Genomic DNA, 25,410 nt, shown 5'->3' on the forward strand with positions numbered 1-25,410 from the left:
CTCCAGGTGCTCAGGTTGGGGCAGTGCTGCTCTGAGACACTTCACATACTCTTCCTTGTTTTTTATTTGCAGTGTGAGATTAAGGTAGCACAGCCAAAAGAAGTGTACCAGCAGCAACAGTTCAGTAGTGGTGGAGGAAGAGGTAGCTATGGAGGAAGAGGCAGAGGTGGAAGAGGCGGCGGTAAGTACCACACACACTACTTTAGTATGGACACATTCTAAATAAGTTGTGTGTACTAAAATGGGATTTTGTGGATGGTTTTCCCTTCTATAGCTCAAAGTCAAAATTGGAATCAAGGTTATGGCAATTACTGGAACCAGGGTTATGGGAATCAAGGATACGGCTATCAGCAAGGTTATGGTGGCTATGGAGGCTATGATTATTCAGGATATGGGTATTATGGATATGGACCAGGCTATGATTACAGTAAGTAAAGAGAACTGTATTGGGTATAAGCAAGCATAACTAATTAGCAGTTTAATGCATTTGTTCTCTTGTTCATAGGTCAAGGCAGTGCAAATTATGGGAAGACACCAAGACGTGGTGGTCATCAGAATAACTACAAGCCATATTGATCAAACTTATTCAGGTATGCAGTGGCATGGTCTCTTTTGGAAAATGACTGCATAGGTTTTGTATACAATGCTGTAGATGGATACTTCAGTTCTGTACCAAATTTAACTTTACAATAAATTTCTATGGCCTGTTAAATGTGCATCTTACTTGGAAGAGCTCCCTGGAAATGTTTTACATGTTTAATACTTACCAATAACTAGTTGTCTAGACAGTGTGGTGTGTAATTTTCAGCATTGCTGAATATATTAATTAATGATTTTATTAATAGGTTAAACTGAAACTGATATTGAGGGTCTGCTTAAAGCTGCAGCTCTGCATCTAGGGACTGCCTCTCGGAGTTAACTATGGACTCTGCATTACTCCAGTTGTACAGAATGAGATGCATCTTAGGGAACCAGTGTCACTTTCCACCTTTTTATTTTGTATTGTTTTTGTGTCATACATTTCCTGTAATGGAAGTGTTAATTTTACTGTACTTTTTGGTACCTTTTTGGAATCTAATGTATTGTAAGGTATTTTACATGTGTTCTGATTCACCATGACATGGATATTGAAGCTATCCTAGCTTTTGAAATAAAAAAGGCGTAATCTAGTGTCTTGTGCCATTCTTGAGCTCATGTGTTAGTAAAACACCAGTATCCTGTTCCCAGAATTTAGTTCATGGCAGTACCTTGATAGATTAAGAGTTGTGCTTAAATTTTTTTAATCTTAAAACTAGAAGGCTGTGTTGGTAGTTGTGCTCACTTGCAGTTAAGTGGCAGCTAAAACCTGCTGTCATTTCTGCCTGGAGGTTGTGAAGGACAGCTCAGGTGAGAAGCCCCAGCTGTTGTGGGGCTGTGCTGGTGAGGTGGTGGCTCTGCTCTAGGCAAGCACAGAGGCTCAGAGTAACCATAGTGGTGTCTGCTTTGGGCTTTGCTAGGAGGAGCCAGAGCTGTAAGGGTTCAGGTAGGGCTTGGGAGTCTGGACAGCATTGCAGCAGAGAGCCAAGAGGTGTGCAAGAAGCTGGCTGCACTTCCTCCATATTTCACTGTCTTGAGTCTGAGACTTGTCTGCAAGTTGTTAATAGGCTGCATATACCTGCCGTGAAAGGCAGGTTGGACAGACATTAAATTATCAATGCAAAGTCTGAATTTTTGCAGCCTTTTTGTACAACAGAAAAGGCTAAAAGAACTTCCACTGCAGTTATGGGTGGAAAACATCTCTTTCTCTAGAGATGAGTGACCAGCTAGAAACACTCTCCTTTTTTGACTTTACTGTTAGTTTACTGCTATTTTAAGGCAATAACTGTCATGTGATTTGCCTGTCTTCTTGCAGAATATAAGTAGCAAACTCTGCTGCACAATCTTTGTTGCAGTGATCAATTCAATATTAATCTCCTTTTAAAGCTAAAATCTGGCAATATTTTTTCTTACAACAAATTCTCTTTGAACAAGGAACACCTGGAAGTGGAATCAAACCAAGTGGCTAAGACAAGAAACAAACACATGTTACTAGTGACCTTTCCAGTTTTTTTAACAAGGGATGCAGCTATTTCTGCATGGACCATAATCTGCTGCTCCCTGCTGGTTGTCCTTGAAAAGAAAAACTTGCTTGTAAATTTAGAAGTCTGTAAGACACTTCTGGTGTTAGGTTGGAAGTATTTTTTGAAAAATTAGATTTTAAATCTTACGGTTTACAACTTTACAGCTGGACCACGTAACCTCCAGCCCAACTTATTCACAAATAAAAACCAGCAGATCACTGAAACAAATGAGTACAGTATTTAGAAGTATTACTGTCTCAAGTTTTAAATACTTTATTACATACTGCAAATGTTTTTTTCTGTGAAATAGGGGGTAGCAGAATACTTTTCTAGCAAGCACTTGGCCCTCCAGTGGGAAAATTGTATGGTACCAGGATCACTGTGCTGCAGTCCTTCTGGCTAGTAGTGTCCTAACAAGAGTTTGTCAGCTGGTGTTATTGTGGTGGTTTTTTTAAGTAGGTGCTCAGGTAATGCTTCCTTAACAAGTGATGTGGCCTTAGGCTGAAACTGAGGATACTGGTACTTAAATGCAGAGCTGGCTTTTCCCTTTCTTCTTTGCATGAAAAATTTGTGATACAAAACACTGCCTGGTGAAAGTAAAGGTTTGTACACAAGGTTGTTGCTTATGGCTGTAACCTACTCTTAATTTACTAATCCTACTTGGATATTTCTCCAGGACAGACCGCGTTTGTAAGAAGTGGTTTGGGAGCCATGGCCCTCAGCTGTCTGTCCCTCGTGTGTTTGATGTTAGGAATTTGGAACTGAAGTTTTTGACTTAACCTGCTGGCTTGAGAGTGTTTGTTGAATATAGTGCTGCTTAGGGACCTTGTTGTGATACTGGCTGCTGAAACTCATCAGAGTCCTGGGAAGGACTGTGTGTACTGGCACCTGGAATGGTGTTTGCATAGGTAGCTGAAGAATTGATGAAAATATCAGAACACCCATTGGCTCATCCTAATTTGAAAAAGTCATAACCTGAAAGTGCGTAAATTTAGAAAATGTGTTTTGTAGTGGCCATTAGAAAAATCCTCCTTTATAATCAGTTTTAGATATGCAGTTTTAAATAAAAGCCAATTCCACACTGCCAGAGTTGAGACAAGCTCTTGTAAAATTTATTTCTTCTAGAGCTTTTACTAAAAACAAGATAAATGAAAACAGAAAAATCAAAGGTGACTTATCTGGTCTAAGACATGCTAGGATGAAGATTAAATGTGCATTATTATAGTAGAATAATGTTTCTTAGTAGTAGATCTTGAACTTTGTTTGAAACCTATGGAAAGAAAATAAAATAATGTTATGGTTTTTTTTTGGTAAAAGTATCATTAAAAGAAATTACTTCATTGCCTCATTTTCGCTTACATTATATGTAAGTGTCTTACTAGTACTGTACTTAGTAAGAGGCTTTTTGCATCTTTGGTTTCCTGTAGAAAATAAAGGAATTTTTCTTGCTTAGTTTAGATCACAGATAAGTACATTAAGTCATTAGGCCTCTAATTTGCACTGGCACTGTTAAGTAATCTTTCTGTTCCTAAGAATAAGTAGTATAAACAGCTGTATGTCTTTTCATTAACTTGCTAAATAAAATATTAACACATTTTTCTTGTGCCTTGCTATACTAATATACACTGAACTAAAAACATTCCTCCTTAGCTCAGGGCCATAGCACTGTGAATGTCACGGTGGTTGAGGCCACTACTGATGACACTGCTCACAATGACCACATTAGGTGCATTCCTGCCCAGCTACTCAGAGTTCATCTAAACATCTGGTTGTCTCTTAGAGTAGTTTGAAGAAGTACTAAGTGTACCAAAGGATGTTGTTACCAAGGTGCTAACTGTAAGTGTACACTGTGCTCATGAGTGTGCAGCAAACTGAGTTGCAGCTAGGTGTTCTCTTGGCAACTTACTGAGGGACCTCAACAGATGAAGAGATAACAAGACTATGAAGACTTAACAGGACCAATCTTACTCTGATATCCACAAACTTTGTGTCTAGGGATAAATGGATCCTGAAGCATGAGATGCCAGCTGTGAACCTGAAATGACACTTAAGGGGAGATCTGCTGAGAAGTGGTTATGCAGCTGGACCAGCTTCTGGCTGGAGCCTGAAGGCACTGAGCAGCAAGCAGAAAAGCTCTGTTTGTGTGGATGTGCAGTCATTTGCATGCTCTAGAGACAGTCATGTCTGGGACATGTTGGCCCTTGCTTACAACAAGTGATGCACACAGTGTTGCTGGGAGTGTCAGACTGATGGAAGGCAGTTGTGAATGCTGGATGTACACAAGTGTGTCCATGCTTGGAGATCCCCAGAAATTCCTGCAACCTTTGAGTAAAGGCATCTCTGAGGAAGCTTTATGCTGACAGTGCTTGTGAAATTATATTTAGGAACCTTGGCTTCTAAATAAATAGTTCTGGGTGACTATAGGTAAATACCTGCTCAGGTTGAACAAACTGGTGTTTTCTATTGGTTCAGACATTCTTTTTCCATATCTGGAGAGAAAATAATCAACAACTTAGAAAAGTCATGACTTAATGTAAAAAAATGTCACAAACTTTCTTAATGCTAAGTGTGTAGAAGTTGCATAAAAGCTAATTGGAAAAAGTACATAGATTATGGCTTTCAGGAGCATGTGGACCTCTTTTACAAGTTGTGCTTGTTCACATAAGCTAAACACTCAAACCTCAGCCAGAGAAAAGCTGTTTTAAAAGACATGTGCATCTGCAGAGGAAGTAGTTTTGTTGGAGAACTTAAACACAGAATAACTGAGAAGGGAAGGCTATGTGCTCAGCATTTACCATCTTGGCTCCATTTTAACATTATGTGAAAATCAGGCTCAGCAGCTCAGCATTGTCTTTAAGAAAGTCAGAAACCACCCACTATTTCTGAGGGTTTTGATCATTTTTTTACCTGATAGTATTTTGTCAATTGTCTCCACAACAAATTTTGCATCCTCCATATTAAAACACATTGGGGGCTTGAATTTCAGCACATTCCTTCCTGGCCCATCTGTACTCAGTAGAATATATTTTTCCTTAAGTCTGAAAAAAGCAAAACCATTAACCTCTGCATGTAGCCCAGAAAAACTTCCAACACCAACCAGGCTGCCACACAGTGCCTTCCTACATTGACTGGTGTCAGTTGTATTTTAGCAGCTCCTGAGTGTGAGGGGTAGTCTGTGTGCTTGCCCCCCATATTAAGGAATGATTGTACCTTGTTATTAAATCCTCTGCTTCTGCTGTGGCTGGAGTCCTTTCTGCTTTGTCCTTGATTAAGTCCACTCCAATGAATAAGCCACAACCTCTGTAATAGAAATAAAAACAGTCAGTCTGTCAGAGTCAGTGTAAGAGGAAGGAACTACAAGTGAACTAAAAAAAACCCAAGATTTTTTTAAGACTAGAGCAGTACTGCATGAGAATTACCTGATGCTTGGCTACTGCTAGAAGGTTTTGCTGTTGTGAAGAAATGTAATAATACAGATTTTTGTCTGCTCACACTGGCATAGCAGGACAGGATGTTAAACATGTTTTCTGTCTAGCTCATCACTTCTGTACCATGTGCACTTGAACTTTGAGTTCAGACAGGAAAGTGAACTCTTTTAGCAGCTAATAAATTGATAAAACAGTACTGGCCCAGTGTGGCAAAGTATGTGAGACTTCTGACAAGCTCAACTTTGTTTTACTTAATTGTACAGGAGGCTCTTTATTTTTGCTGAAAATATAAAATCTAATGATTTTTTTCTTAAAACAATGTCTGTTGGATTGAGTTGTTGGACTGACTGAACCAAAGAGAAAGCACTGATACCTGACATCACCGATGATGGGATGCTTTATTTGCTGCTCCTTGAGTGTCTTCATCAAGAAGTTGCCTACCTCTGTGGCATGAGCCTGAAGGTGTTCCTTTTCAATTACATCTAGCACAGCTAATCCAATGGCACATGAAACAGGGTTCCCACCAAACTGAGCCCAGGAAAGGAGCAGAGAGCCATGGAAAGGGAAGAAAGATGAAAAAATGTCACTGAAAGTGTAGCCTCGGTGATACAAGGAGCATAGTATTGCTTTTATCAGATGGAGCCAAAAACACAGTCATATACTAGAAAGATAGAAATAGTACAGCAACACAGTTCCTCTTTAGTTACTGTGTGGAAAATACTAATAAAAACACAGCATGAGTATGTAATTTTAATCCTTAGACTCCTTTACAGAAATGGGCAACTGTTTACTTACTGTATTAAAATACTCTACTCCTGTAGCCGCAAATGCTTCTGCAATTTCTTTTGTTGTTGCTACACAAGCAAGCGGGTGCCCATTTCCTATTGGTTTCCCCATAGTGACAATATCAGGTATAAAATCTTCTCCCTGAAGCTGGAATGCCCAAAAGTGCTTGCCAACCCTGCCAAAGCCAACTTGAATTTCATCAGCAATAAATACACCTCCTGCCTTGTGCACATGCCTGTAACGGAACAGATTTGATTGTTTCTTAAAAGGAAAGAGAACATAGCATTTACTGTTTAGGAACATGCAGAAAGTGTTACTTTGCAAACTTTGAGGAAACAAATGTATACAAACCTATCCTATATACTGTGTGTTTTTAAGCAGATCTTTGCCATATACAAAGTTCACATTCTAACATGAAGGCTTGGGTAATTTCCTATTTATCAAGCTCTATTCTACAGCAGGCAGAGCATTACCTATTTCCCAAATGTGTTAAGTTTAAAAAGATAATGAATGACCACTTACTCTGCAACCTTCTGAAAATATCCTGCTGGGGGGATGATTTGACCACCCACACTTGGTAGAGATTCAGCAAAAAATGCAGCAATCTGAAACACAGCATACAGTGCTTGAACACTATACAGAAAGTTGTGTAGCAAGCTCTTTGTCCTTAGAATGTTTTTGATTATTAATGTAATCTTTTCTTTTTCACAAGTTCATACCACTGAGTTTAGTAACTCTGAATTGCACTTCCAGTCAGGCACATTCATTTCTAAGACAAGACAAACAGTTAAGGAAATGATGTTTTACCTTTCTGCCTCTCTTATGTGCATGCTCAATAATATTTTTTACTTCATCAGCATAGGCTGTTACTGAATCTTCATGGTCTTCTCTATAAAGTCCTCTGTATGTGTCTGGAACAGGAGCCTATGCAAAAGAACAGTATCCTAGATTCAATATATCATAAAAACAACTTCACTCAATTGACAAGTAATTGGTAGGTATAGGCTGAAGTACATACCACGTGGACCCATTCCTTTTGTCCTTCTAGATTTCTGAATTTATATGGGCTTATGTCAATCAAAGATGTCAGATGTCCATGGTAAGCACTTCAAAAACAATTGGCAGAACTAAACAGCAATTTTCTCAGTATCAAAAGTTCTTTAGTATTAGCATTCCAAATAGTAAAAAAATAGCCAGCTGCTATCATCTGGTAGGAAATTCAGTAACTTAAGCTGAAACAGCTCTGCAATTTCTTTTCTATCAATAAGCTTAGTGCTACTTGGATTTTTTTTAATATAAAGGATGCAGAGGGACAGGACTCAGCACTGGTTTGCCTGTACCAGTGACTGGAATTACAGCAGGGAACACCTGAGCAGTATCACAAGATTGCAGAACCATGAGAAGGGTCTATTTCTAAATATCTTCCAACAATGGAGTTTTCAGTGACTCTGGGCATCCTGTTCTAATATTTGACTCCCTTCATGGCAAAAGACTTTTTTTTTTCCTATGTCTCATCAAAATTCCTTAGGTTTGAACTTACATCTGAGGTATTTTTTCCTGTCACCACACATCTTCACACCTGGCTCCCATCTTTTTTGCTCCTTCCCATGAGACAGTTGTAGTTGCAGTGAGATCTATCTGGCTGTCTCTTGCAGCTGAACAAACCCAGCACCTCTCACTGCTGTGGCTCCTTTCCCATCGTGGCAGGCCACTGCTGGCCTCCTTCCAGTGTGTCAACAGCTGTCAACTACTGGAGAGCCCAACCAGAGCTCTCAGGGCTGGGCTGGCAAATATTGAACAAAGGGAGAAATGCTTCCCTCAGCTTCCTGGTTACAGTTGTTCTACTACAGGAGGATTTCAGAAATGCTCTGACCATGAGCAAAAACTGAGCCTTGTACCCCCAAATTGCCAATGTACTCACTGGTCTAAAACGATAACATCCTCATGTTTTGTATACTGCCGTGCCAATCTAAGGGCAAGGTCGTTGGCTTCAGACCTACAATGGAAAAATTCAGTAATTGTTTCATTGTTGATCTCTTGAGTTTTGAAATCTAACCTCCTTTGTGCTGCTCTTTGTGTCTGCAGAGAACAGACAGAACTTGATTCATGTTATGCACAAATTCCTTAGTAATCAGCACTCATTAGGTAGGACTGTTCAGCAGAACAGAATCCATCTTAAAAAGCCAGAGTACACAAAACTACTTCAGAAACAATCTGGCTTTTTTTTTCTTCCATATGAAATTTGCTTAAGAATATGTCCCCCCCTCCAACAGAAGCAATGCATTGCTAAATTTAATTTTAAGAATAACTGTCAAATCAGAAGGCAAATCAGACAAGAAACTAATACAGCAGGTATTTACATTACTGTTTTGTGGTCCAAGTTCTTACAAATAGAATAAAGCCCTTCTTAAATAAAGCATTAGTTTAGTTTCCAGGTAGAGAGCTTGCAGAACCAAACCCATTGTCCTGGTTTTTGTCAGTATCTAGTCATCCACACCAGACTGAAACTGGTTGTTGATAAGAGTGTGTACATGTCTGTATATACCTAGTAAAGCCTTAGCATCAATTCTAATGCACCCAACTTACCCAGAATTCAAGAAATAGAAGATGCATAATTTTTCAGGTAGTGTTTTTGAAAGTCTCTCTGCATAATCAACCAAGTTGTCATGAAGGTAACGAGAGTTTGTATTTAACAATTGATTCTGTTCATGGGCTGCCTTTACTATATCAGGGTGACAGTGTCCAACTGCAAGAGAATGTGGAGAGTTCCTATTATCTATGGTGTTCATTCGTATGCCAGCTTAACACTTACATTTCTCTTAATAGTACAGAGATATTATCAGTATGGCCTTAATAATGGTACATCTTGTAAAAACACTTTTGTGCTCCTCAGAAATTTGAAATTGCCTCCTACTGTATTCCAGGTTTGTAGTTAGTACTGGAAAATGACATGCTAAAACAAATAGTGTCTGATTTGATGCTTGGATGTAGGCATTTACACAGTTCAGGAGTTTGGGAAGGTGCAGGTAAGCTTTACTATCAAAGAATTACTAGCCCTGGTAGGGGTTAGATTAGAGAGCTTTCAAATCCTGTAAGAAAGCAGCAGTTATACACAAGGCAGCACACTGAGCAGTAATTCAACAATAATTTTTACAAAAACAACAAAATGTCACTTGTTCGTTTTACAGTGAGGTGCTTTACTTGAGTTTCCATGGGAAAAATTCTGCATGTTTCAGACACGTTTCTAGGAAGACAGGACAGGAAGCAAATCTGGAAAGCACATTCACACACCCAAATTCAAAAACACTTTAACTCCCCAAACTACACACTCCAGAAAGTTTCCTTCCACTTTTCCAATTAAACACCCCCTCCCCCAGCACAGTGCAACCACAGTAAAAGTACTGATTGTTCTTTGTTCTGCTTAAAAAAACACAGTATCAAATAACATTCAATACCACGACTTCAGCTTACCGTGAGCAACATTGTTTATGCAGTCAAGGTACTGTCTCCCATTCTCATCATACATATACTGGCCTTTTGCCTTCACAATCTTCACTGGATCGTTAGGAAAAAACAGCTTGCAAGAAGAGCTATGACAGACATCAGAAAAGCAAAATAAATCTTAGTTTAGTTTATCCTATTGGTAAAAGGCATTTCTCCTGTTTGCTCGCAGAGTCACCCTGCTTTTGGCCCCTAAATTAAAGGCCTTGTACTCAAATTTTCTTAGATTAACAGGAAAAAAACACACTTCAAACCTGAAAATCCTACTCTAGGGTCTAGCCACAGCAGACCCGCCTCTATAGTTTGATCCTGTCTTAACTGTAACTCCTTACTGTCTGTGCTGTCTGCCCTTTTTGTTCTTCTTTGTCTCTTACCTTGTGCTGTGCTCTTTTTATTATTCTTATTATATTCTTACTATTCCTGCCAACATACTGATTTTCCAGATAGTTTACTGCAGGTGACTGTTAAAGCTTCACTAACCATAGCTGGAACACCAAGTTATTTTATAAGGCTTGGTTTACTTAATTGTGTTTACTTATTTGTTTTGTTTCACTTTTTAAAGGAATTGCCAAACAAGTAAAATGGAAACACAACTGCCTAAGTAGGAGTTGCAGAGATTTGAGACTGAAGGCCAATATCAAACTTCCATAAGTCATTTAGTAAAAGATGGGTTACAGTGAAATAGTTTGACAATAAATACAAAACTATTGTCAAATGGATGACAAAGGACAATGGTGAAGTAAGAAAGTGCTTCATTATCCCTCCCCAACAGGTATCTTGATACTTTCTGTGTGAGCTGGCAAAATAGGTGGGAGTTTGCAAGCTTCTCTCGTAACTGTTCAAAAGATGCTAAGAAAGTGCTTGCAGAGATGGGTCTTTGTTGCCAGTGGCAAGGCAAATAAAAAAAATACTTAATACACAGTGTAGTATTTTTCAGGTGCATGTAATTGGCATAATTTAATTTTAGCATTTACTTTCAGCCCAACTTTTGTATTTATACAAGACATAAAAGTAGCCTTCGATTTGAATATATATGATATGAAAATATGCCCACAGTTAAAAAAGAGTTATGTTGCCATACTTGGTGATAGTCTATAGAATTAAGACTTTCTTTAGGCTGGTTGAAACATCACCGGTAATGGGAAGTTTAGAACTGAGTCTTGTCCCTCATTCTGTCAAAGAGAACAGACGTTTGTTGTTAATTCCATCACGGTTTTGGTATAATTAGTTTCCTGAAAAATGGGCTGTAATAGAGCCAGAGCCTCGCCTGGCCCAGCACGGCCTCCAGCCCCAGCGGTGCCTCTGCCGGGCTCGCAGAAAACGCTTTCTAAGCAGTTTAGATTCTAAACAAGCGCACTCGGTATCATACGGGTTTTACGGTGCAGTTTCGTAATCCCCCTCGTTAAGAAAGGCTAATTCCTGTTAATTACAGCGGCGCTCCGGGCTGTGCGGGCGCGGCTCCGGCGCTGCCGCCGCTCCAGGCGGGCGCGATGGCGCTGCCGCCGGGCGGGGCCCGCTCCCGGCCCCGCTCCCGGCCCCGCTCCCGGCCCCGCTCCCGGCCCCGCTCCCGCAGCACTCACCCCAGGAGCTGCCGGCGCAGGGCCAGCGTCTGCTGCCGGGAGCGCGGCTGTGCCGCCCGCATGGCCGCCCGCGGGCCGGCGGCGGAGCGAGGGAGGGAGCGAGGGAGGGAGAGAGGAAGGGAGGGAAAGAGCGGCCGCCTCCCGCGGGGCCGGCCGGAGGGGAGGAGAGGGGAGGGGAGGGGAGGGCAGGGCAGGGCAGGGGAGGGAAGGGAAGGGAAGGGAAGGGCAGGGCAGGGCAGGCGCGGCCGGAGCGCCCAGCGCAGCCCCGAGCGCGGCCCGCGGGCGCCGGGAGCGCGGCGGGGGCTCAGCCGGAGCTCGCCCAGGCGGGGCGGGCGGCGCGTCCCTCGCAGGCAGCAGTGGGGACGCGCGGGGACAGGCTGGAGCCCCGCAGGGCTGCTGGCAGCTCACCCTCAAACCACACCCCCCGGGGGTTCACCCTGCTCGGATTCATCCGCCCCGCATCCCGCTCACCTCGGAGGGTACCTTAGTACAGCTATAGCACTTTGCATTTGAAATACACATTGAGGAAGTTTCTTTTACAGTTGAAAATAATTTGAGTCGGTAGTCAGGGTGGTAGAACTGAAATAATCCTTCCACATCATTGTTAAAGCAGAAGAAGTAAACCCAGCCTTTTACAGGTTGTACCCCTGTGTGTGGTTGGTGGCAGATAGGGTAGGCACCTGACTGACTCCTTCAGAGGCAACCCTAAAGCAGGTCACAGTTAGGATTAAAAGAGGAAATGCTGTCAATCAGATTAGAATGGTCTTTCTTCCATTCCTGTTTGACTGGAATTACCTAAAGAAAAATAGGAAAAAGAACTAGAAAGAAGGTTCTGCGATGCATTGAGTTCTTCTACTTCAGGTGTTGTATCCCATAACCAAGTTCATCAGCTTTTCCAACTTGATTCTATAAAGTGACAAAATTTTTCCTTCCAAATACACATTCAAATTTTTTTGGTTTAAACTAACATCTTTTGAAAACTCTAGAAAAACAGAACAGATAATTTAAAAACTACAGTTGGCAGATTTTGCTCACTAGGTATAGCCACCATTAATTGTCTCTAGTTGCAATTACTTAATGACCACAGGAGTAGTAAAAGTTTTGTACAATATGGAGAATGCAAAACCAAATTGCTATGTACTTAAAGTTAGATTGAACTTAATCTAACTACATGGTTTCATAAAGGTCAGGTTTTAAGTAACAAAAGACAGTGAAGAAAAAGTTAATAATAGCTGTTAATCTTTATTTGAACTCTTGTCTGGTTAAGATATTTACTAGCTATTTATAATAACAACCTGAACATTTACAATTTGGAAAGTTTACTCTTGGTTACAAATGCAGAGTTCATTATACATATTCACACAATTGTAAAAGTAATCTGTACAGAGAGACCATTTCTAAAATCTAGTCTTTGCTTTTATTAAAAAAAGCACAAGAAAAACGTTTTTTTTAGGTCTCAAGGTAATGTCCATTACACCTTTAAACTAGAAATATATGATGTAATACTAATTAATATCATTTTAACATGTTAAAACACTGGATAAGAAATACTGTTATTAATGCCTTCATTTTTAAAGTAGTTGCTCCCCAAAGAAGAGTAAATAGAATACTTTTCGTGGCACATACATGATCAAGAGCCACAAAAAGTTTGCAAATGAAAATGTTAAGTACATTTTCTGTAATTTTAGTATCTATATATTTCTTTTCAAAGGTCATATACAGAGATTTAGCCAGCTTTGTATAAAATACCATGTAAATACATTCAAAACTCATTTTTGGCAAGCTGCAAACACACAAACAGCCCTTTCTCCTCTGAACAGCCTCCCCGGAGTGATGCAACCACTCACATAAATGAGGGACACTTGCATAACATGGTAGAGGATTAAGCTCTGTTGACATAATTTCAAAACAGATATGGACAGATAAGGCACACGTTGGATATATTTTTCTAAACTGTATACAGATTTGAGATACCAGCAGGTACAATTTCTCAAATGCTTGTGTACCCACTAGTTTTGTGTCGTTTCTTTGTCCAAAGTCATGTAATGCAGCAAAGCAGGGGGTTTTCAGTTTTGACTGTGGTATTTGTGCTGAACATTCTTCATATTCAGTATTTTTGATTGCTTTTAGGATAGCAGAAAAAGAAACCCAAACTGAAACTCAAAAAGCTGTTATGAAATTGTTTATAAAACTGCAGTCTATGAAACAAACCAGCAAACACAACATACTCCAGCTCTCATTTGCACTGATACCTTTCCTGCTATATTTACAAATTCAGTGGATATCATGGGTGCTTTTGCTTTGCAAAACCAGATTGTAATTTTTTAATGTAATTGCAGAAATACAAGTTTGATTAGCACTCACCTACACACAACAAATTCCTGTAAAATTAACTTTTAAAATACATTGTTTAACAGTATAATAAAAAGCAGCAGATGTTTTCAATGTCGTTTACAGATACTTGGGTCTCCTGCCTTTTAAGTTTCTTAGTATCTAAGTTAATATCTAAATTTCTTAATAGCTAATGTTCATTAATATCTAAGTTATGTAAGGAACCACACAAGTGAGCTGACACAGAAGTGAGGTGACTGTTCCATGAAACCACACTTAAGGCAACTTCTAGCAGAACTTAACAAAATAGGAATTAATTGTCCTAAGTCATAGGAAAACCACAAATGTTACTAATGTTACTTATTCTACTCTCTTGTCAATAACTAAACTTCTTATGCATGGAAAACTCTTGTTTCCCAGCCTTCCTGTGGTTTCCCCCAGGCTCTCTGCAGTAGTATACAATAATATAATCTATTAAGTCCTTCCTCCACTGATATCTAAGTGACAGATTCTCAGCACTTACTTTAGCTGCAGGTTACACAACAGTCACGCATCTCCTGTGCTATGCCATCTAATGGGACACAAGCACATGGCAAAGTTGCAGTAGTTCACCTGGGGATGTGAAAATACTGAAAGCAATTTTTAGCTTACAAATATAAATTGTCGCCAGGGAAAATAAAGTTTAGGAAATTGTTTTTTTACTCACTGGTTTGCTTCAGTCTGTAATAGATTCCCCCCAGGTGGAGCTCTGGAGTATTCCAAACTGAATTAATTACAGCCAGGTCCAGTGCAGTGCCAGGAACACGTTTAAAAGGCAGGTGACTCCAGTAAGTGACACTGCGACTGGTCTAACTAGAGTGACCAAATGTTTCTCTCTGCCCCTTCTTTTTATTAAAAAAAAAAAAAAAACCAAACAAAAAAAAAACCAACACTGTTGCAAAGGGTCAAGAAATATGCTTACATAAACTCTGTCCTGTAAGGTTGACAGGTTCAGTGTGTGCCACAGTGATTGCCTTGGCAAGTTAGAGTGTTACAGGCCTTTTGAAATGATCCATATATGTAACTTCTCACTTGAAAATCTCTGGTTAAACCTCTGCAAGGCTGGCTGTGCTGCTCAGCACGTCAGCCTGTCCTGAACAGGTAAAATCCACGAGTTCCAAATGAAACAAAGCAATATGGAGGTTCTTTCCACCTCTGGACACTCCTTCCTCTGCTAGAGCACATTGGAACCAAACTCACTAATCTGAACTCAGCCACATACCTGCACTATTTGTCCAGGATGAGTAGCTTGGTGACATTTAAATTTTTATATCTTAATAATTTGTAGTTATTCATATTTTGCATATCTTAGAGAGAAATCCATTGCCTACAAAGGAAATAATTCAGAGCTTCCATGCTTAAAATTTTAAAAATAGAAATGTGTCAGGAAACCTACTATAGGTAGATTATATGTGTGTAACACTGTAAATTATTTAGGCAACAGTGGGACTGAAAAAAGGTGAAAATACAATTGTATTTCCCAAAAACGAAATATCAGATTTGGAAAAAAACTAAAGTTTCTATCCATGCACTCCTGGTTTTACAAGTGTCTATTCAAACTATAGAGTTACACAAAAGTAATGTGTGCTGTACATTAAGAGACACTATCACAGCACAAAATTTGCATAAAATTTGCTTCTGTTTAACAAAGTCTCCTCTGGAGGGCAGCATTGAACCAGCATTCACCTTTACAATGCACACATTACATTGACAGGCCAGTGAAGTTATTTACAGTATGAGAAAGCTGGAAACGTGATGGCATCTTAATAGTTTAATTAATTTTTATTACTTATTTTAATCAGTTGTGCATTACAGTGTGTGAGTTCTTGCATTCTTGCCCAAAACCTGCTATATTTGGCTGAGTGTAAAACCAAAACTTTATCCAAGGTAGTGGTTACTGTAACCGTCTTAAAACCACAGGTGTCATTTTCCTTGGATTACTTTGCATCATTGCATGGGATGTCTTAAACTGCTAAAACCTCCCATATGTTTTGCTGGTTTGCTTAAGGATTTCAAATGCTAAATTTATGAAATTACAGAAGACAAAAGTTCATCTAAGTATTTCATGTATTGGTTTCCTAAAAAGAAAACACATCAGAAAATCTCTAACCATTAAAAGAAACATTCTTATTTTTAAATACACAGGAGAAAAATCCATACAGAAAAATTCATCACCATTATATATACAGGAAGTGTCAGAAGCAGTGCATACAGAAGAGGCAACTCCCTAGGGGAATAAAACAAAGCATGTGGCAATATCTTGATTATGATGTTTTTAAACTAAAATATTGATGAATTGACACTTGGGAACAGTTCCATTTTGGGGTCAGATCAGGATTTCTCTGCCACTTGTTTTGTAATCTCAAGAAATATTCCTGAATTCACAGGCCAAGCCATGACTGAGCTGCACAACTCTAAATTAATCTCATTTGTCTCCATCAGAACAGGCCAAATTATTTTGTTCATGCTCTGGCACGGTTCCTCTCAAGCTGCCATCTGTGGAGTTACACACATGGGGTTTTTTTCCCTTCTTCCCCAAATCCATCCTCCCCAGAAGCTTTAGGGAGCACTCCTATCCTCACAGCTGGATGCAGCATCAGCCCTCCTGGAGCACCAGCACTGCCACAACCACAGGCAGCAGCAGCTCCAGCCTCAGTCACTGTGGGGCACAGCAAGGCAGCCCTGCCTGCAGAGCTTTGTGGCTGGAAAACCTTTTAGGCCTCTCAGGAGAGTTCTTGTGCCCTTATCATTCAGTTTGGGAGCTTTGATTCCAAAACCCATTGGGCTACAGCGTGTTAAGAGAGAGGATGTTGGTGGTGACTGGAAGGATGGTCATTAGCTACAGTTTGAAATGGAACAAGCCTTACAGAAAACTGTCCTCTGCTCCTGGGTAGCAGCAGACATGGTTGGTTTAACCTCATAGAAAGCACTGTGCTTTCACAGGCACTTAAATTAGAGGCAGGAATTTTGTTTTGTCAACTAAAAACAAGAATATATTTGTCTGAGTTTCAGGTTCACCCAGTATCAGTAACCCAGAATGTCTATTGATGAATTTATGAAGTTACACCAAATATTTTAGTGATCAAGAAAAATCAGTGGCTCAGTCTAAGCCTGACTCACATTTTGTAAGCGTTAGCAGCCTCTCTGTCAGTCATCTTCATTGCTGCTGACATATAGTGGTAACATTCAGCTGCTTTTTGGAATTGCTGTAAAGCAGTCTCAGATTCTTTCAAACCAGAGGGGAAAACAAAAGAAGAGAGATCTCCTGGGGGAAAAAGCTCCCTAAAGTTTGTGAAAGGCTGAGATCATGACTGAGATTTGAGCAAGACTGCCAGTACTACCTAGAAGTAAAATTTGTCTTCGTGAGCTATTCATAAAGTATTCAGAAAGACCCACATAAACATTGTCATATGGAAGGAGAAAATAACCAACTGATCTGGCATGAATTTGCAGAGCAAAGCACATCTTTTCAACTCACTGCAGTAAGATCATGACTGCTCTGGATTTAACAACTGCTCTTCTGAATATGTTGGTGTATAAGGCACATGGAAGTTTAAACAGATTTCCTCTTAGACTCTGTGAAATCAGTACAAAACCCAAGAGTTTCTCCAACTAAGTCTGTTGATCTGAACGGTATGATTGATAATCACAGAGTGGCTGGGCTTGGAACAGTCTTTAAAGGTCATTGAGGTTGAGCTCTGTGCCGTGGGCAGGGAGCCAGGGACACTGGCAGAGTCTAAAGGCCAAATGCCCCAACCCAGCTGAGGACCAGGCAGGACTCGAGGTGCCAGTGCCAGCCCTGCTGGGATCACCCCCTGCTCTCCACAGGGCTCTGCTCCTTTGACCAGGGGGTGGTAGAGTGGATGTACCACCCCCAAGGAGTGGGGAGAGATCCAGGAGACCCACTGGTTCCTCATGTGATTCTCATAGCCAAAGTGGCAGCAGCGTGCAGCATGATCCAGCATTCCTGATGGGAGTGGCAGCAGCAGGGCTCTAGAGAAGCCACTGCATGTGAGCAGTGAGTCCAGTGTCCTGAACATTCCTGACTGGCTGCACGTGCATAGATGATCTTTGTACATGCAGCACCAAGGGCCTTTTCCTGGGAATTTCCAAGGAGGGTCACAAAAAGGTTTGGTAGCTGAGCTGTAGCACTGGTGGGGGTGGATACAGCTGCACTCCTGTGCTAGAGTGGTAATTCCAGCCTTCCTCCACTACCAACAAGTGGCTTTGGGTGCTGTGGCAGCAGAGGCTCTGTGCTGGGAGGGGGATGGTGGCCTTGCACAGGGGTGAGAGGGTAAAGCACTATTCTGGTATTCTGTGTCAATGTTTTGCAGGCCTGGCAGTGGTCACAGTTGATGCCTACAAGCACTGGATATTCCACAAGTTGAAGACGGAATACTGACTTGTTTACCTGAAGATAATAGGACTTCGGGGTATTTCCTCAGAGAAAATATAAATTTTAATATAATTTCATAAGCTTTGGAGGTTAGCTTGTCTTGTAGCTTCAGTGATATCAAACTTCTTCAAGTAGGAGCTAGATAGAAAGCTGTTTAGTTTTTGCCAGCGTATGTAAAACAAGACTTTTCTATCTGCATTGTAGATTGTTTGTGGACACTTCCAGATTCTTGTGCTTTCTGCAGTCATTCTGGGGACTGAACTCTCATTGATATTGAAAGAAGTTCCATGAACACAACATGTGCAGGAATTTGAGTGTAGAAACCCACAGTGTGGTTTGGAATAGTGAAGTGCTTTTGGTTTGGAGATGACTGGGGGAGATGAGAAGAACAACTGTACATTAAGGGAACAATTACAGATCTTCCTGGTGACATCAATGAGAGATTTGCCTTCAACCTTTCACAGAAAATTTTTTAGCTTTAATTTGGGATATTAAAGGGGTTTTTCAAAAGCACTAAAGGCCAGTGGAAGCTTGTTAGCTGCTCCTTACGCCTTTAAAAACCCCTACACCAAAAGTGATAGCCGAGAACATAAAATGGAAGTAAATAAAATGCATTTTCATTGCTGTTTTGAGTTATATAATTGTTGTTTCTTGATTTGTTAGTTGATCTGAATTTAACATGGATTTAATCTGTATGGTGACCAAGGAAATGGTGAGTAACTGGTAGAGATGCCAAGTATAGCCACAAAGCCAGTGATGTGTAGGTGCAGCCCCTGAGCAGCCAAGCAGGTGACAAATGCACTGCCTACAGCCCGAGGCTGTGTCACCTCTCCTGAGCTTGGTGGCCATTCCAGCACTGACCAGCGCAGAGCACAAGCTCACCCTGACTCCTGGGATAGCCCAAGGACACCCAGAGCCTGGTCACAGATGAGAACTCACAGACACCAGGCATCACCCCACCTGTGTGGAGCACAAAGCACATTCCCACTGTTGTTCACAACATCGGAGCAAGACCTGCAGCACTAGGTCAGCTTGGACAGGGCAGGGTGCACCTGGACAGTCACATCCCTCTCTCAGGCCCTCTCTGGCAGTAGCTACAGTGAGAGTGGCAATAAAACAAGACTCTTAACAGAGCTTTTGGATCTACTCAGTGCACCTAATCTGCCTCCCTTCTGTATTCTCTAAGACCAAGGCCACAAAGAGCCATAATACTGTGTTTGATATCATGGTCAGGCTCCTGATTTCACCTAAAACTCCTACACTGAGCCCAGAAACTTGTATTGAGCAAAGTATTTCCTCCAGACATGATCTGTTAAATCAAAAGGGCATAAAGGTGATAGCAATTATGTCACTGATCTGGTTAGGATTAACCAGTTTTACCAATAAAAATCCACAGCTTACTGTTTTGAGTTTGTGGCTTCAACTTCAACTTCTACCCATTGGATGAGTATTTGTATATCTTTTCTCTGTGCAGTTTAAAAAATTGTTAATACAAAGTATCTCCTCCCTGTAAAGGAATCTGGTTGCTTCTTGATCTCTATTGTAAGCTGAACAGACTCGGCTGTAAGCCCTCTTCTTCCTCTTTGAAATATTTTTTATGGCTCTCTGCTGCACAATTGCTGTTTTTTCAACATCTTAAAAAATGTTGAACTGTGGAATAGTTTGCAATTTTAATTTATCCCACAGTGGTATATGCAGATATCAAAATAATGATATTACCCTGCTCTGCATGGGATGTGCCTGAGAAGAGATAATTTAACAAAAGAGACTGAAAAGGTGAAGAAAAATAAGACAAGAGGAGAGTGCAGAGTTAGTTTGCAGTTAAAACTATGTAAACCAAGAAGAAATAAAAATCAAATGAACCCCGCAAACCAAGTCAATTAAATACTCAAAACTCCCAATTTCTGGGAACCCCAAGAGCAACATTATGTGCTCTGTTGTTTAAGAAAGGACTTGAGGAGAGCCTCCCCTGTCCTGCAGCTCCCTGCACTGAAAGTATTGCCAGGTTTTTCTGTTTTGAAATGCTGCAGCAGAGGCTTCCTGGGGAACTTGTGTTCCACAGTAACAAAGTGCTGGCACATCTTCAGGCTCAGACCCCAGAACAGGATCCACAGGTGCTTCCTCTTGAGGAAAAAGGTTTCTCTTGATTGTAGAGGAGATAACCACAGGCAGTCAAGGGTGTTCAGTTTAGCCCCAGAATTGCTGTTTCCATCACGCCCACAGCAGGTAGTGATGGATGGAGCTCAGCTTTGTTTCCTCTACAGGTTGCAAATCCTTCTCCTGTTTGACCAGACAGTAGACGGCAGCTTCTTTCATATTTAAGGCTGCATCCTTCTTTTCTTTGTTTTCAGCCAGGTTTTTTCATCCTTTTAATGTGTGTGTATAATGCAGATATGAAGTTGAGAGCCAGATTAGGACAGAGGTTTTGCCCTCCTTTCATGCAGTAAGGCACACGAGGCTGGCTCAGTACTGTTAGTTGACACTGCAGCATGAGCAGGGAACACTGTTCATCCTCAGCTACTGTCATCAGTATCTTTAGCAAATCCTGGTGTTACCATGCAATGGTATGGGTTTGGGAGCTTTACATTATTTTCCAAGTCCATAAATGTCAGAATCCAGTATAAAAAAAGGTCAATATATTACTGTCAAAAGTGTTTTTTTCCTTTTTTTATACAAAAATTAAAAAGCTCAAAATATATCACATTATTTACATATTGTGCTTCATGCTTAGTGATCACTGCAAGAGAACACACAAACAAACATTTTAATCAGAGAAATGCTCCATTCATTACACTTACTAACCTTACTGTTAATACTATAAGGATTGGCATTCAGATTTCTTTTCCTATTAATGGTACATCCAAACAAATGACACAGAATTAAAACCTTTGATATACCAAGGGTGTGCTCACATTCTAACAGGGTTTGCAATCAGTTAGTGGCATGCTGTTAACTCCAGCTGTGTCCACATACCACATGTTTACAGCTGGGTTTGTAATTCCACTCAGCTTCAGTGTCATACTCTTGTTGGAGAATGAGGATTCTCCTACAAGTCTGGATCAAATCCTCATTTTACAGGAGTACATGTCTCTCCTCATTCTCCCAGGCTGCCAGTAGCATTTCCAAGCCCTGGCTGCTCTGGGTGCACGAGATGCTACAAATTACCTGACCACTGCACCCAGGCTGCTGATCAGAGCACTGAGGCAGTGCAGTGGTTGTGAGTTATAATTAAAATGGCAGAAGAGTCTTTGTTAGAAAAGAAATGTTTGGAACTCTGCAACAAAGAGACAACCCATTGTTAACTTCTCAGCTGGGAGGGCATGGACTGGGTAAGGCACATGAGCACATGGTGCAGCCTTCCCATGGGTGCTTGCTTGGCCAGGATAAAAGCCTGAGCAGGCCTGTAAAAAGGCATTCTGCTGACAGTGTTAACAATGATTTGTCATTCTTAGCAAGTTTTTGGTGTTCCCAGCACCAGCCCAGAGCTGGGGGCAACAAGACCTGAAGCTGCTGGAATCCTGCTCTCCCAAGGTATCGTTATACCATGTCTGCCAGGCCTGTGAGCTGTTGCTTAAAGCAAGTGCAGCAGTGCAAACAGTCACCATGCAGGGAGCAAAATTCCTCAGGACCTGTTCAAGGATATACAGTTATTAATGTTACTGTACCTTATGCCAACATCCTGCTACTGGCAGTCCGTCTGGTCCCTGCAAAATTGAATTTACAGATTCAGTTTTCCTGACAGTGACTTAAGTGTCAGACCCAAAAACCTGAAGCTCATTTGTCAAAATGAAAGGCTTAGGAGCACTGTTAATTACCATGCAAAACTCATTTACTGTATATGCACAAAAATGAATATGCAGGCAATGTAATCCATATGTCACACACAACACAAAATTAAATACACCTCAGGGTAAATGAAAAAAACAACTTGGAAATCTACACTTATTTTTCCTTTAAATGAATAAAACGTGTACAAATAGATTTGAAATCACAGTCCATTAACTTCATGATCTGCTTTATAAGGTAGTGTATTTTGCAATCAGACATATATATGGAAAGCATGATGTGGGAATGTATTTTTTGTTAAAATGTGCTTTTCTGCTTGGAGGAGGTGATGTAAGTATTTTTTTCCTAGATGGTACCCTAATTGTGTTAAATTTGATCCTGCAGTACTTAGTTGCTTTAAGAAATCTTGAGTTGCTGAACTCAGAGAATAGAATGAGTTGTGGACTATGCAAAGGGAGTGAAAATATTTGTCTTGTTCCACGGGAGATACAAGAAACATAGAAACCTACAGAAGAAACACACAAGAAGATACAGAAAGCCAGGAGAGCTCTCACTCCAGGAGGAGAACACTGGAAAGGAAGGAGCCCCTTAGAAGAGGAACAAGCTATGAATGACCCGCTCTCTCAAGGCACTTCAGAAGAAATATCTGACTACAGCTGCCTTTCCTGATGCTGGATTTGTTTAAGGCTCTTGGATCTCCAATTACATGAATTTCTGCATGTAGAGCCACAGAGAGCACACAGGCACTGACCCTTCCCTCAGAGCCATCTCAAGGCTCACTAGGGCTGGGAAGATGTGGATGCAGCAGAGAGAACTGCTAGTGCAAATACAGGTCAAAATGCAATTTTACATTTTTTACTGTAAATGTTAGTCATCACATTTTTTGTATTCTGTATTGATTTTATATGTAAAATAGCCTATGCCCAATAAAACAGATGCAGTGAAGTAAGGTAACCCTCTCCAGCTACTCATAGTGTAAGAAGTCATGCTGTCCTGTAACCTTAGTTAGAAAACACACTTTATTTTTTTCTGCAGACACAGTCAATCTTTTAGTCCAAAGCTATTTAAAAAAAGGGTAAAACATACATTTTCCAGAGTTGTCTGGGGGTGATGGGTACAGGGGACAAGGTGCAGAGTGGTTGACCTAAAATGTTCTGACCTGCTGTTAAAGTGCACCCTAACCCTGATGGTCAGGGGGTTGATTTCTGCCCTGAGCTATTTCTCCTTCTTGTGCACTCAGAATATTTATTTTGGCCATCATAAAACTCCACACCTTTCTACCATGTTTCACTCAAGCGACTCCAAAATGATTCTTCATGGCTGTGTGTGTGGGGTTCCTGCTGATGCTCCTGGACTGAAAGCCCAGCAAGCCTCCACTGCACCCTGGGCTGCAGAACAAAATCAACATTTCAACCAATCTGCAAATAACCAGGAAGATGCACAAGTGCTCTACTGATTGGTCATGTTGTAGCTAATTGCAGGAATCACCTACTGCAGTTTACAACACCTTCAAATGGGTCCTGTGTTTTCTGGATAGTTAAGATGGGAGATGCTTAGGAAATAGAACATCTCTGGGGAGTAAGAAAGAAGTTAGAGCAGGCCTGCTGTTAGGAATTGGTTTCTTGGACACATCTGAAAGTAATTTAATTTTTTGAAAGAGAAACAGCTTACTGCCCTTTTGTTTCTCTGAGGACAACTGCAAATCATCTAACATGCAGCATTTCCTATGGTTAAAAACATGAAAATAAAACAATGACCTCTCTTAGCTAGTGGTGCAGAGCCCTTTGGGGGAGCAGAGCATGAACCTTCCTGCATAACCACTGGACTCAGCCTGAGCTCTGGGCAGAGCTCTGTGCTGACACAGCAAAACCCTTCTCATGCCCAGAGTGCCAGTGGTCCTGCTCTGCAGGACTGGCTGTTTATTTGAGGAAAACCTTTCAAATTCCAGCTGGGAATGGGACTCAGGCACAAGGGGAATCAAACTGGGGCATAGGTACTGAGAGAAACTCTGAGCATCTATTACCAGAGTTTGAGCATCTAAAAAAAGTTTGAAAGCATCTAACTTTGTTACCATAAAGGGACTGACATCCGCTGCATGGTCTCCCATGATTTACACTCCTTACCTAAAGTCATTTTAACTGGGAAGAAGGTGGCACAACACATTGGCATCCTTCCCCAAAATGGCAGAGTGAAACCTCTCGTCCCTGCTCTGCTGCCTTGTGCCCTTCCTCTCCCTGGAGGGGTTTGCTCCCCAGGACAGGGCTTGGCCACAGCAGCAACACACACAAATCATGCAAGACAGAGCAGATACTGTACCAAAGGGCAGGGCGGGCTCACCCCATCCAGGCCTGGCAAACCTGGGTCCCTTTTGCTGCCTGCAGTGCTATGATCTCCCTGTTTGGAAAAATAACTGCTTGTTGAGAATGATAAAGGACAGAGGAGTTACACAGACAGACCCCCGTGTTTCAGCACAGGGGGAGAAGGATGGCTCTAGAGCTTCACAGCTCCATTTCTGATGACACAGCGAGCCAGCAGAGTGGTTTTATGGTAGGGAATTCACGTGACAAGTAGAGTCTGTCATCTGGGAAAGATCCTCTGTACACAAACCAGAGATTCACATTTGTAAAAGTGCAGTTAAAGAGACAAAGGGTAAATCACCCAACATGTCAAGAGAGGAAAAAATTAATTGCAGTTCATATTCAATCTCCAGGCAAAATAAAGCATATTGACTAAAGGAGCTTATTGCTGATGTAGTGGAGCTACACAACAGCCCTGTCTGCCATGGCTGTGCTCAGAGAGCGAGGAAAAGTCACACGTTCAGAGAAGAAATGGGTTTTTGAATGGCACAGCTGGCACTCTTAATAAGGTGCCTCTGGACTAAGTTCTAAACAGCTACATTTAAGCAGTTTTAGTTCCATATTTGATACTTCTCGTCTTGCAGCTTCAAAGCACTTCAGGGAAAGGATCTCTCCAGTTTTAGTCATTATATGAGAAACAGTAGTGAGAAGGAGGTAAATTTTACCAGGTCAAATAACTTCTTATAAACCACTCTAGATTTTTTTTGTGGGCTCTATCTAATGAATGAGAGGTTCTGGAAATGGATTTGGGAGATCCAGCTTCCCCAGGCTCAAACACCCAGGAGGTTTCCTGGAAAGCCCACTGGGCTGTGAGCTGCACAGCGGTGGCCTGGGGTGTGGCTGGGAAGGGACAGCTCTGAGCCAAGGGCAGAGAAACCAAGGGAGGTCTCTTCTCCCAGAGGCACTTCTTGGCAGCTCATACATCACTTATGCTTGGCAGAACTGTGATGCTATCAACCCCAACAAGCTTCCCTGGCTCACCCCTCACTCGGTTTGCAGGGATGAAGGGAAGGCTGGAGCTGGCCTTGTTTTCAGATCACCTCCCATCCCCTGCACCCAGTTACTCCCTGATTTCACACATGCTCAGAAGCCAGGCCAGCAGCTTCA

At 41.2% G+C, this 25,410-nt stretch overlaps 3 protein-coding genes across 12 annotated transcripts in view; 1 reads left to right on the forward strand and 2 right to left on the reverse strand.

Annotated features, from left to right (window-relative positions):
• The window catches only part of LOC110482694 (heterogeneous nuclear ribonucleoprotein A/B), a 28,786-nt gene extending 5,886 nt beyond the window's left edge, over positions 1–22,900 (forward strand). Inside the window, exons 6-9 of one of the 8 annotated variants that reach the window (XM_021552126.3) lie at positions 73–181; positions 275–427; positions 506–590; positions 18,099–22,900. In XM_021552126.3, the coding sequence (XP_021407801.2) occupies positions 73–181; positions 275–427; positions 506–576 (333 nt within the window). In that variant the 3' untranslated portion in view covers positions 577–590; positions 18,099–22,900. Of the gene's footprint in view, positions 1–72; positions 182–274; positions 428–505; positions 591–845; positions 1,171–2,775; positions 3,695–4,094; positions 14,651–18,098 lie in introns of those variants that run through there. The other 7 variants (XM_085591314.1, XM_021552127.4, XM_021552125.3 and 4 more) reach the window with 7 other exon arrangements.
• On the reverse strand, positions 3,190–11,528 carry PHYKPL (5-phosphohydroxy-L-lysine phospho-lyase). 3 transcript variants are annotated; one of them, XM_021552124.4, is made up of 13 exons: positions 11,395–11,528; positions 9,785–9,903; positions 8,900–9,059; positions 8,235–8,309; positions 7,332–7,419; positions 7,121–7,237; positions 6,836–6,918; positions 6,323–6,548; positions 5,901–6,055; positions 5,310–5,399; positions 5,007–5,137; positions 4,532–4,588; positions 3,190–3,369 (listed from the first exon to the last, which is right to left on the reverse strand). In XM_021552124.4, the coding sequence occupies exons 1-12, from the start codon at positions 11,454–11,456 to the stop codon at positions 4,560–4,562; spliced, it is 1,335 nt and encodes a 444-aa protein (XP_021407799.1). In that variant the 5' UTR covers positions 11,457–11,528; the 3' UTR covers positions 3,190–3,369; positions 4,532–4,559. The 3 variants fall into 3 exon arrangements, 2 of the variants coding, with proteins under 2 accessions (XP_021407799.1, XP_021407798.1); XR_014958311.1 differs by having other exon boundaries at positions 4,532–5,137; XM_021552123.4 differs by having other exon boundaries at positions 3,190–5,137.
• COL23A1 (collagen type XXIII alpha 1 chain) overlaps positions 12,617–25,410 on the reverse strand; it is a 182,753-nt gene continuing 169,959 nt past the window's right edge. The window contains exon 28 of the mRNA XM_085591321.1: positions 12,617–21,864. Within this exon, the coding sequence (XP_085447447.1) occupies positions 21,817–21,864 (48 nt within the window). The 3' untranslated portion in view covers positions 12,617–21,816. The remainder of the gene's footprint in view (positions 21,865–25,410) is intronic.

Source organism: Lonchura striata, chromosome 13 (genome assembly GCF_050655825.1).
Source record: "Lonchura striata isolate lonStrDom1 chromosome 13, ASM5065582v1, whole genome shotgun sequence".
Taxonomy (NCBI): domain Eukaryota; kingdom Metazoa; phylum Chordata; class Aves; order Passeriformes; family Estrildidae; genus Lonchura; species Lonchura striata.